The 13,002-nt window shown below is 38.6% G+C and overlaps 1 protein-coding gene across 5 annotated transcripts in view; it reads right to left on the bottom strand.

The window, feature by feature from the left end:
- Positions 1–13,002, bottom strand: part of tln1 (talin 1) — a 76,346-nt gene that overhangs the window by 20,010 nt on the left and 43,334 nt on the right. For all 5 annotated transcript variants that reach the window (XM_016661778.1, XM_016661775.1, XM_016661776.1 and 2 more), the window contains 15 exons: positions 10,976–11,173; positions 10,116–10,255; positions 9,938–10,031; positions 7,846–7,935; positions 7,527–7,649; positions 7,109–7,252; positions 6,858–7,019; positions 6,398–6,538; positions 5,326–5,507; positions 4,450–4,582; positions 2,304–2,405; positions 1,486–1,656; positions 633–881; positions 329–448; positions 92–238 (listed from right to left, as the gene is read on the bottom strand). In XM_016661778.1, coding sequence (XP_016517264.1) covers positions 92–238; positions 329–448; positions 633–881; positions 1,486–1,656; positions 2,304–2,405; positions 4,450–4,582; positions 5,326–5,507; positions 6,398–6,538; positions 6,858–7,019; positions 7,109–7,252; positions 7,527–7,649; positions 7,846–7,935; positions 9,938–10,031; positions 10,116–10,255; positions 10,976–11,173 — 2,196 coding nt within the window. The remainder of the gene's footprint in view (positions 1–91; positions 239–328; positions 449–632; positions 882–1,485; positions 1,657–2,303; positions 2,406–4,449; positions 4,583–5,325; positions 5,508–6,397; positions 6,539–6,857; positions 7,020–7,108; positions 7,253–7,526; positions 7,650–7,845; positions 7,936–9,937; positions 10,032–10,115; positions 10,256–10,975; positions 11,174–13,002) is intronic.

The raw sequence follows: 13,002 nt of genomic DNA, 5'->3' as shown, positions 1-13,002 counted from the left end.
AGAGGACCCAAATTTGGGTCCTCTCGGGAATTAAATTACAAATACAAATCACAAACAAAAAAAGACATCAATATGTTAAGAAATCTCTGACCTTCTCTGAGACTTTGCGGGCACTTTCAATTAGTTCTTTCTTAGTAAATGTGTCATTGGGGCTGCACTGCAGAGCTCCAGCTTTGGTAACCAGACCTGTGCAGGTGAAGCCCAGCTCTCCCACTTGCTTCTTAATGTGAGAACCAATCTGGAAAAATAAAACAGTAGAAGAAAGAAATAAAATACATGAAACATATAAAAATGAACAACATGCTAGTAAGCAGAAGTATTTATTCACTTCATCATTCTCTGCAGTGAGTGCTGCATATTTGGCCTCATTTGCTAGATTTCCAAAATTATTGGTCAACTGGTTGGCCAGTCCTCCAAGGTCATCTGGGTTGGTGTTGGACTTGGTCACCTGAAGAGAAATGAGAAAATATTACAGTTTGTGAATTCAGTCGCAATGAGGTTTTCAGAAAACTGAACAGCTGTCTGAGGAAAGCTCTATGCGACAGTTTCATGAAGGCACTGAAACATTAACAGAAAAACCTAATTAGATTTCTGAGAAATACTAAAACTTTGTCAGATAACAGATTTCTTACCATCTCCTGTACAGTAACAGCAATGGCCTTGGCCGTCTTCACCATGGTGGTCTGGTAATCTACAAAGGTGCCATCTGGTTCATCTGCAGGCCCGTCTTCCATTTTATTGATGGCATCGTTGATGGAATCCACCATGCCACCCACAGCACCTGCTGCACTGGCTGCCTCAGCCAGCGTGGCCCCCAGGTCATCTACTGCTTCTTTCATCATCTGCACCGAATCCTCCAGAGCATTCTGCATATGTGCTGCCTGCAACAAAGAAAAATAGACAAGTGGGTAAGGCTGACAGCTCAGGATCACAGAGATATGGAATATTTGTTTTCAAAAGAAGATTTTTTTTCCCCCCCAGGCTTTCAACTAAAGTTATCCTGATTGGGATCAAGTGTGGATCAGTGCATTTCTTAAAATACACCCAATATATCAAATGATCTACTAAAAAGATAGGTAACTCCTAATAAGGGTTTTTCTTTATCAAAGAAAAACTGAAAACTGATTGGATATAGTCAATTAATTGAATAGTAACTATTTTATTATGCTAGCACATGACAAAGAGAGGTTTTCCAAACAACAAAGGGAGGTGTTGCATTTCAGATTTTGGAATATTTAAAAATTTAACAAGATTTGTTCAAAAAGATGGAAAAAAGCACTCATTTGTTTTTGCCAGTACATTTTGTCAGGCCTTCTTAGAAGGAAACTCCTCTAAAATTATAAGCTGTCACAATCATTTTTTTACATGATTCTGAATTGCATGGTGTCTGTAAGGATACAACATTTAAACACAACACATCACGTTTTGTGAACAAGGACATGAGAAGTACAGTTAAAGATCCAGAGTACTTAGTTCATTCAGTACCTTGGGATTTCCTCCAGCCTCCTTGGCGGTATAGAGCATCTGCAGCGCTGACTCTGCCAAGGTCTTGGTCTGGTCTAAGACAGCCATCTGCTGCTGGCTGCTGAGGATCTTGGATGCTGTGCCAATGGCAGCCATGATCAAGGGTTCAAAGTAGCTGGCCATCTGAGAGACCTGGGAGAAACAGTTCCAGGAAGAAGAGGCACATGATCAGCCTTCCAATGCACCACCATTTGATGAGCACCATGTACTGATCTGAATTGAGAAGCCAATTTCTGATTTTTAGAAAGAATATTCTAAAACAATATAGGGGCAGTATTTAAAACATTGCTTTTTGCCAAGTATTTATTAGGGGTGCACCAATCTATCGGCCAGCAAATTTATTGGTGCCGATTTCCTTAATGTTGGGAGATCTTTGATCGACTGATCATGTGAAGCCGATCTTATCCACCGATCTCTTCCATCTCAGCAAAGACTAAAAATTAGTCACTGTCCACTTCTGCTCTGCAGTGAGAGGTTTGACTGACAGACCAGACCAGTTTACTGCCTGTACATTTGCAGTAAACAATACTGACCCCACTGTTGACAACTCAGCAACTTTGTTGCTATATTTAACATTTCAGACAAAAAAATTGCCAAAATCTGAATCAGCAGATCAGACTTTTTAAATCGGGCACTGGCCAGAAAACGGCAGTAAACGCAGCGCTAGTATTTACATTAGGAGACATCAAGTCATTTTGTAAGAGAAGTCACAGATGGCTATCTAAATCTCCATGTTGAACAGTGTGTGTGAGGGCAGATGTGTTTGTAGTTGTGCTTACCTTGTGTCCCAGCTGGGAGGCCTCCGATCGAGCCGCCACTGCCACAGGATCAATCAGGTTACTGATCTCATGAACTGAAGCAGCCATCTGTTCATGAAGAGTCTATAGTACAAGGCAGCAGAACATTAGGAAAGTCATTCACTTCTAGATGCAGAAGCTGATCAAAAACTGTCCGGTAAGGTCATTTCATTGTAATCTTTATAATGAAAAGCAATTTGTCAAAAAAATAAATAAAAATGGTGCTGATATATATTATAGCTCAACATTTTATAGGTTTTGAAAACTCATAGTTTTTGGATTACTACCCAAAGTTCCTATAAGGTGGTAAAAATGAGCCCCCAGTAATCTTAACAAGCCTCCCCTTACATCGCTTGAAAAATTAATGATTCGGAATAAATCATTAAAGGGCAATATTTCAGACTTTTATAATGTGTTGATCTCTAACTCATTAGAGGACTCAAATAATAAAGTTTATAAACTGGAATATGGACCTATCATCAAATATCAGTAAACAGGATTGGGAAAGGGCTTGCAATAAAACCCACACAATGACTATAAATAGCTGTCTTAGAATTCTACAATTTAAATGGCCAGTGAGTATTTATGTTACGCCTGTGCATTTAAATAAATACAATAATAACATCCCAGATCTTTGCATAAAGTGTAATTCTAAAAGGACTCTCATACATGTTGGAATGCAGACAAATCAATGCGTTTTGGACAGAGGCGAAAGACATAACTGAAAAAATTCTCTCAAAGCAAATATCACTGGATCCTAAATTGTTCCTGTTAGAAATCAGTATACTTTTATAGATATAAGCTCATTATCTGCAAAAAAATGTATTGCTTTGGCTTGGAAAAATGTCAACAGACCTAGTGCCACTCAGTGGTTAAAGCAGATGTATTCTAATTTTCTACTAGAAAAAATAACATATATTAGGAAATCCAAACAGTATCTTTTTGAGTGGATTTGGGGTCCTTTCATTAATTTTAATAAGGACTTAAACTTGTCAGAGGGTTTATTTGAGTTTGATTTGCTGGAACCTGCAGTGTGCCATGCTGAATAGACGCGTACAATTATATCTAACCTGGTTGTAATTTGCTTGAATACCCCTGTTTTTGAGAAGCTGTTTTTGTTCCTATCCTATGCCTGTCATTTTTTCTTCTTTCTTTCTTTCTTTCTTTGTTTTTCATTTCTCTGATATGAGAAAGAATAATTACTGTCATGTAATAACTGCAAAGAAAATGTGTTCAGATAGTTACATGATTGTTTTTCCAAAGTGGAAAATCTCAATAAAAATATTTTGGTAAAAAACAAAATGAGCCCCACTCATTTTCTATTAAATTTAATGGAAACATCTGCTTCCCTTCAACTGTGACTGTCAGTTGAAGGGAAGCAGATGGATATATTCTGAATACCACTTACAATATATGAATTGTTACCACTTAAGAAGACTTTTAAACTTTCTCCTCTCTCTTTCCCTTTCCAGGACAAAGCCACTGCAGAGGTTACTGCTGTGATTAACTGCTACCATGGCATGACCCCTGTGCACCATTTTCCATTTCCACAGATAGTGATCTGTGGGAAGTAGTGTGCTGACTTCCAGTATTATTGTGTTTCTGGTTCGTTCTCCCAATCCCCAGCAGTAAATGAAGTATGTTAAATTGACAGCATTTTGAAAATGTTTAATAAGTAAAAAGACATATATAATAATAATAGTGGTAAACATGCTGTAAAACACAATAAATCTAACAAAGCACAATTACTAGTGCAAATAAAGTGAATAACTTAAGAAAATAATTTTCTTCCCAACAGTAAAACAGCACAAAAAAGAGAGGAACTATCAAAGCAAAAGCTTCCCTCTTTTTGGATTATGTCAATGTGTTCCCATTTGTATTGAATAATCTTTACAATAGTGCTTCACAGAACACACTCAAACCAGTGTCTAAAATAAATCATTAATAAAATCTAAGATAAATATGAAAAATACAAATTTGAAAGGTAAGGTTTGTAACAAGAAAATATGACAGCACTCAGTTAACAAAATAACAACTTTGTTTAATCAGAAATAACTTTTTCTTGTCAACTTTTAAAGCTCATTATGAACCACAGAGGAGGAAAAGTAGCATTTAGAGCCGTCTTTACCTCCATAGAGATGTCGTCTCGGGGTGTTAATTGTTGGCTTATTGCAGCCAGAGAGGCCTGGTCAACCTCACGGATGCAACCGTTCAACACCTCTATAGCGTCATCACATTCTCTCTGGCCTGGAGCCTTTTCTCTGCACACATAGGGCGGGAGGAAAGGAGTGATGAGAGCATAATGAGCAGCTACTCTGATATACTTCTAGTTAACCTAATAATTGCTAAGGAGCGATAGCTTTAGTTCAGAAATTTAATTTGTAAACGTATACAAACCAAAACTGGTAACAATAGTTACCAAATCTAGGATTAAAGTCTTGATATAGAGAGACATATTGTTTAATATGATGTCATAAATCTACAATAATAAACTGAAGCAACGTTGTAAAGAAGAGTTGGACCAAATTTCTCCCCAACACAGAGACTGATGGGCAGAAGACACATGCTTTAAATGTTTGCTGATAAAAGTCGTTTCAGCAGGCTGCTAAATCTGTGTTGATGTACTATTTACTGAATAATAGTGACAGACAGTATTGCTGTGTTCTTCTTTTAAAGTTGTGTTTACCACATGTGAAATACAACTCAATGTCTATGTCAACTATTGAGTTATGGTAATTAATGTTATGGTAACATTAATAATAAAGTGAATAAATAAAAATAAAATAAATAAATAAATGCACTGTGTAAATGAACCTAAGCCTCTATAATTAAATATTGCAATCCAACAATATGCTTCTTTAAGATGCTTCTTCATCATTCAATATTGCAGCATATATTACATTGTTCATGTAATATTATTCTGCGTTATAGTTTAAAAATTGATGCTGAAAATCTGTTTCATCACAAGGAGATGGGAAGCAACAGCAGTCAGACTGAAGCATACCTCATGTTCGTGATGAGCTTCTTAATGGAGTCAGACACGGTCCTTGAGTGTCCCGCCAGCACCGACCACTTAGGGGGGTCTTTGGGGTTGACCGCCAGGGACCGGGCGGTCTGGATCAGGCCCGTCGAGCTCTCCAGCATCATCTGTGCTGCTGTTAAAATTGGCTCCATGGCTGCGTGCCCCTGAAGAGTTTGGATTAAACTAATTTTTAAATGACTCCAGAACATTTGGCACAGCTTCTGTTTTACTGTGATATATGTGTTATCAATGGCTAAAAGCTGCAAGTTTACTCCTCTGCTATTCCAGCCTCCTGTCTCTTCCTGTAACGGAGGATATTTGCCTCTCTGGAATTATTAAGACTTATATCCCCTTTTATAAATTTGCTTTTTTTCTGCTTAGTTTTATTAAACATGACTTTAGTGTTTAGTCAGCAGAGACAGCATCTGCAAATGTTGTTCATCTGTTTTCCTGGAGTTTTTAAATGTATTCCTCATTACTGTTAAGTTGTTAGCATCCAAAAAGTTATTGCAATGTCAATGTAAGAGTCACTGTTTTGTTTTTGAAAGGTGAAAATAAGGATCACACAGCGGAACAGGTTGCTCAAAAATGTTCAGTACCCAATACAGTTTGCCCTCCTTTCAGCATCAGCCTTCCAACTCTGGTTCAAGCAGCATGTTGAGCAATCATAATAAACATTCTTGTTTAAGCATTCATGCTTAAACAAGAATGACAGTTTTAATGCTTCAAATGGAACAAAAGAATTTGCTGGTGCATCATCAGTTTCTATTTTAGTGATGTATTCTTACATGTTTGAAGGATAAATGAGATGTTTCACTTGTATCATCACGAGAAAAGAAAATTATCCACTTTTAGGTTTCTCAAGAAAACATTTTAATAACAGTGAAAAAACAATAGGCACAGGTTTGTTGGTTATTAAATTAGAGCAGAGGATACTGTCAACTAGTGGACAAGTGAAATAGCTCATAATCCAAATCAAATGTAATCACAATAACACTGTGTGTTGCCTTATTAAGAAAGAAGTATACAGTTGAAAGGTTAGGAGAGGACCAACCTCAGGACTGATATGAGCAGGAATGCTGGCGAACTCTGGGTTTGAGGCGAAGGCAGTCAGGTTGTCTACAGCTTCTATCAAAGGGCCAGTAGCAGCCTTGCACTTCTCTCTGTTCTCCTGATTAAAGGCTCCATCTAAAGCCTGCAAAAGAGACATCAATCAAAAGTTTCCAAAAGACTACAATTCTAGAGCCTAGTTGGACCTCTGAGCTGCATTTTGCTGAGAGATAACTGTTGCTTAGTTATGGGCCCCTCTGAACTAATTCCCAACAATCAGTGTTCTTGGGAACTCATTTTTAAACTTATTTAAGTATTTTTGTACTTGATGTGCTGCAAATTTCAAGCGTTAAAATCCAAACATGGCTGAGCTCAACAATCAGTATACACAAACAAGCAAGATGTTTGTAAATAAAGTGAGAGATTTTGTCATATTACTGTTCATAAAGTGAAAAAGTACAAACCTTTATAGATTTCACCAGGTTGGCAGTGGTGTTGGCCACTTCTTTGGCTGACTGGACAAACTGTCTCTTGGCAACAGGGTTAGGTGTTTTGGAAGAGGCCAGGCGGCAGGCATTGCACAGAGCTGAAGTGTGTTTGGCAACAATGGTCGCTGCAGAAAGCACCTGAGCAGAGAGTAAGTGAGCAATTCATCACATGAAGGATCACTCAAAAAGAAACCAAAACCAGCTTAAGCAATGTGTTAACCACAAACCTGAGACTGGGTGCAGGCTGGATCCACCAGGTTCTGGCAGGCCATCTGGATAGCCTGGTTAGCCCGTGCAAACTGAGTGGGATCCACAAGACCTTTCTGACCGGCTACGCTGTTAGGGTCTGACACTCCCACCAAATAAGCTGCCTAGACACACCAGCAGGTGATTGGTCACAACTCTCAACGGTAATAAACAGATAGTATTTATTTATTTATTTTTGGTTCTAGTGGCCTTTATTTGATAGTTAATTGACAGGAAATGAGAGAAGGGGCAAGACATGCAGCAAAGGTCGCCAAGGCCTGGAATCGAACCTGCGACAGCTGCGTCGAGGACTGAGGCCTCCATATGTGGGCCATGCTCAAACCTTGCGCCACCACAGCACACCCATAAACAAATAGTATTATACAGAAAGCATGTTACCTGTGCAGCTGCTTCAGTGAGACCACACAATGCTTTGGATCCAGCACTGACCGAGTCTCCAAACTCAGGCAGGTTAGAATTCTTGGCATTGTGTGAAATGCCTGCCATGGACTCACCAAGAACCTGTCCAGAACAAACAGTCAATCAGCCGTGCCACCTAGAGAGCTTTCGTGTTTTTACTACTAGTGTTTCAGTGACAGTACAGTGCATCATTTTAAGGCTATGGCTTATTTTCAACCTCAACAATTTAGTCTGTAAGAGAAACCTTGAAGAAAGAAAATTAAATAGGATAAGAAAAGCAGCCGAGTGTGTGATGTACCTTAGAATTCTCCATGACGCTGTCAATGCACTCAAAGAACGACTGCTCATTCACTGCCTCTGTGGGGTTCTCCAGCATCCCTTTCACTGACTGCACACAGAGACCAAACTATTGCAAACTATGTTTCTATTACTGTTGATGGCACACCAAGTCTAATGGACTGGAAATCAGTATCAAAGTTTTAAAAAATGACTGCTTCCAAATATAGAGACCAAATTATACATATACACACACACACACACACACACATATATATATATATATATATATATATATATATATATATTAGAGGTGTGCCGATCGATCGGCCACTGATCGTAATCGGCCGATTTCCGTGAAAAAATGTATGATCGGTGATCGCCGATCACAGTCTCTTGTTGCCGATCACACAAACCGATCACCTGCATCTCATTTCGCAGCCTGCCTGTGCAGCTGGTCTCCTCTTTCCTTCACTCTGCGCAAACGCGCAGCAACAAATCCTAAGCGATGTGGAACTATAACGCACTGAGTGAATGGGGAAGGTTTCATGTTGTGGCGGAAAATTACTTCGGGGTCGGGGGTGAAGCACGTCAAAATGCATCAACACAACCAATCTAATATGGCATAAAAACAAAGCCATACTTGACGGAGTTTGACTATATTGAGGCTCACTGCAGTAAAAACACAGACATATGAAGCGATCAGATAGCAGGTAAAGCAGCGCACAGCTACAAACACTCACCCGGATTAGCATGACGGTCAGAAAGCTAAACAAATAACCCGCAAAATTATTTAAGTCTTCGAGCTGCGATGTAAGACGCTGGTTCTGCTCTCCTGTTGAACCGCTGCTACGCTACAGGTAGTAATATCTGACAGACGGAGCTTCGCTTCTGCTCCACCTGGTAGTGACTCTCACACCAAACTCGTTTAAAGCTGCAGCATCTAACTTAAAAAAAAAAAAATTTACATACATACTAAAACTTTCGCTGTCAACATGAGACAGATAATCTCTGAAAAAAGAATCGATCTCCTCCCTGTTTTGCATAATTACTCCGCTCAGTCAGAAACAGCCAATCAGAGCTAGCAGTAATCAGCTAGCCGCCATGCTAACAGGAAGTTTTCATTCAGTAACTCAGGATTGTTTATTGTAATGGATCCTGTTTTTGCCTTTGAATGTTAAGTTTTATACTTGAATGTTTTGGCAATGTTGAGAGGTTTTATTTGGACTTTTTGCATTATTTAGCCTCTTCACAGCCTTCATATGGTTTCAGTCTGTTAAAGATGGTATTACCGATAGCAGTACAATTTGCACAATGCCTCTTTTGTTTTGTTGTTGGAAAAAGTTATTAAAAACAAGTTTTATATCTAAATTAAGGTGAATTCATGGTTCCTTTTTCCACATAATGTAACCAGTAGTGCTTATGATTAAAAAAATAATAATTAGGTGATCGGTATCAGTCATCGGCCCTCATGGGTGATCGGAATCGGAAGGAAAAAACCTGATCGGTTTTTATTGTATTTAATACAATAAAATGCTTTATATATATATATGCTTTATTATATTTTAACGTTCTTATACCCCAAGAAGCATGAACTAACCCATTCCTGGACTTCAGTATAACTTTTCTGCATATCTAATGAATGTATGGTTTGAAAGAACAACTTTCACCCCAAGATGATCAGACAACCAGTAAGTATGAAAAAAAAATCCTACTGCAACCAAGTGCTTCTTTTTGCTGATGTTGTAGCACACTGAATTTTTACACCAATAAACGTAGGATAAATACAAGAGGCACAAATCATAAACATAAAAAGATAGACAAGAATGCATTTGATGTTTTGTAAAAGGAGCTCCATTTCTGCATGTTTGGTCCATGATAGCTCCAAAAACAGTTTTAGACATGCCAACATACTTGGCAAGGTAACAGCCTAAGAAAGATATGCTGCGGGTCACATGAGTCACAATGGCCACATATTATCCCTGTTTCTAATCTTCTGATATCTGAACTGAAAGTTACAATGTGAAAAATAAACTAAAAACCAGACTTGATGCTTTATAGTATAACGCTATATGGAGAATCGTGAATGGCAGCTCTAGCATAACAGATGTTACCTCCAGCTCTCTGAGAGCGTTGTCACACTCCTTCTGACCTGGAGCCTGCTGAGTGCACATGGTGATGAGCTGGTTGATGCTGTCTGTAACTGCCCTGGAGACATAAAGACTCACACATGTTAAGTACAGACTAGCTATGGAAAAGGCACAGTCTTACAAAGGGGAGAGGATTTCTCACCGAGCTGCTGCTGCTAGCTGGTTCTTCAGGTTGGGTGAGCTGGGGTCGGTGGACAGAGCCTTGGCTGCAAGCAGCAGCTTGCTTGATGACATAGAGATAGTTTTCAGGTTGGACACTACCTGTGTCTGATCCTCTTTGGACTACAAGAGACAAGAAAGGCTAAAAGTTTGAATTCAGTTAGAGCACTAAATGTTTCTTCTTGAATAAAACTGCTGAATGTTCAGGAGAATTTAAATCAGAAGTTTGACCAGTTTTATGAACGCTTAAGCCACACATGATAACAACATGCAGAGTGTTTTTAAAAACCAAAATGAATAAATGTGAACTTACCTGCTTCTTAAAACCCTAAACAGAAGATGCCATTTTTGGAATACTAAAAACCACAATCCAAATTTATATAAGAAAATGACTAAATAACTGGACACTGCAGAGCAGAAAAGTCTCAGTTTCTTCATGTCTGCTGGATAGTAAAAAAAATTTTTGATGGTATGAAATAATTCAGTCGTTTTTTTCCCCCAGGCAGATGTTTTATTAACAGCTTCCATTTAACAGAGGGCATTTCTCATGATTATGACCAAAAAAATGAATTCAGTAATGAGCGTTTAATATATAATAACGTATCATCATTCCTCTGCCACAGAGTTCAACTACTTGCCATATCATGTTAGAATCTTTGCTGAAATTTGCTCACTTTGCTTGTGCTCCATTAGCTTGGTTTCCTGTGACTTCTTTCCTATATTTTATAATAGCTCTTTGCTATCTCCTTATTAGTAATCAAATACTCCTGCTACTATGGATCATTTGTCTCAAAATTGTGACTTAATCAAAATGACCTCTGTGGCAGTCTTATCTAATCCTACCTGGGAGGTTCCAGCCATGTCAACACCAGCATCCAGGAAGGTGTTGAAGTCTTGTCCAAACTTGCTGGTAGCCCTGGCCAGGTCCTGCGTGGTCCCTCTGGATGCCTGGACCACCTCATTGGCTGACTGGTTAAGGCCAGCTGCCACCTCATTCAGCTGAGCCTGAATTTCCTGGAAACTTCGTCCACTGGACGGGAACTGCAAGGTTAGAGAGAGAATACCAATGTTGAATGGCGCATTGCGAAATTAAAAATAAACAACTTTTTTTTTTCTTGAGAATGCACAAGTTAGAAAAAGGTCTTTATCTTAAATTTAGAAAAATATAAAGTAGTGTCCACTGTTTAGTCTAGTCATGAAATACTTCTTCAGATTTTATAACTAGAATTACATTACTCCCTTCCCCTTAAGCTCAACCCCAGAAAAAAGCACAGAGATGTTGTTTTGGACAAAGTTAAAGGAAATTTAAGAAAAAAAGGAAGTGTAGCAAATGGTTTAAAAAATGCACAGCAATACATTTTTAAAAACTTCGACGGGGCGTGCATAAGACTGACATGAAACTGTCATAAACGTGACGTAACCCCAGTCATGAAGATGAATGAGACTTCATGAATGCTTATGACTGTTGCTACTAAGTGTGATTCTGTAAATAATGACACTTCTAATGAAAAGCTGAAAATTGTAATGAACGTTTGATGCAAGTTTAATGCAACTTTGCTTTTAAAAGTGTCACAACCCCACAGTTGTAGATACTTTGAGAATATGGTTTCAGTTTAGGAAACAGTTTAAATTTACAAGCCCCATAGTCCTAACCCCACTTCTAAAAAACCCAGTGTTTACACCTGCTATTACTGACCTGACCTTCTCCTTATGGCAGGATAAGGGACTAAAATGTTTCAAGGATTTTTATAGGGAAGGGTCTTTTTGTTCTTTCACTGATTTGGCATCTGAATTCGATCTCCCACCCTCCCATCTGTTTAGATACTTCCAGATAAGGGCATGTGCAAAATCCTTATTTCCCAACTTCCCTCACTTGCCACCTGAGCAGTTGTGGGGTGAACTTATACAACTTAACCCCTTGCAAAGGTCTTTGAATTCAAAGATATATAACTCGATTCAGTCATATGATGTCTTTCTAACTACGAACACTAAGGGAGCCTGGGAGCGTGAACTGGGGCTGGTTTTTGATGAGTATTGGTGGGAAGCAGCCCTGACAGCCATTCACAAAACTTCTATATGCGCCCGCCTGAGTTTGATACAGTTCAAAGTGGTATTCAGATGCCACTATTCAAAAACCAGGCTGGCAAAGGTCTCCCGAAATATGGAGGATGTTTGCGATCGATGTGGAAGTTCACCCTGCAATCTTGCGCATATGTTTTTTACCTGCTCAGCTCTTACAAATTTCTGGCAAGTTTACTTTCACACCATGTCTGTTGTACTTTCAAGAACTATTGATGCTTCAGCTCATACTGGTATCTTTGGTTTCCCGGAGCACTACGGTCAGTACTCCGTAAGAGAGTTGGAAGTGATAGCTTTTACCTCTGTGATCGCGAGGCGTCACCTTCTTCTTAACTGGAAATCAACTATAGCCCTCCCAGCACAATGTAGATAAATGAGGTCATGTCCGTTTTGAAGGTGGAGAAAATTAGATATTCAAAAACTGGAAACTTGAACAAATTCTACTTTAAATAGCAACCATTTATTGAGTTTGTTGCTTCAATGTAGAAATGTAAACCCCGTGCCCATCAATCCCCCCTTTTTATTTATGTATTTACTTATTTTATTTATTTATTAATTTTTTCTAATTTAATTAATTAAATTTTTTTTTTCTTTTCCCAGTTTTTCTTTTTCCTCCGGAGGCGTATATGTGTGTGTACGCATGTATACGTGTGTGTACGCATGTATACATGTGTATGTCGTTTTTTTTGTACTACTAATTCTCTTTCACTATGTTTTACTATTGGAGGTGTTCTGTATGTGTTCTTTGTTCCAGAAAACATGTATCGCCTAGGAACTGCAGGTGAAAAATT

This window comes from Poecilia formosa, unplaced genomic scaffold, assembly GCF_000485575.1.
Source record: "Poecilia formosa unplaced genomic scaffold, Poecilia_formosa-5.1.2 Scaffold343, whole genome shotgun sequence".
Classification (NCBI taxonomy): Eukaryota; Metazoa; Chordata; class Actinopteri; order Cyprinodontiformes; family Poeciliidae; genus Poecilia; species Poecilia formosa.
This window is presented reverse-complemented; position numbering and strand designations above follow the sequence as displayed.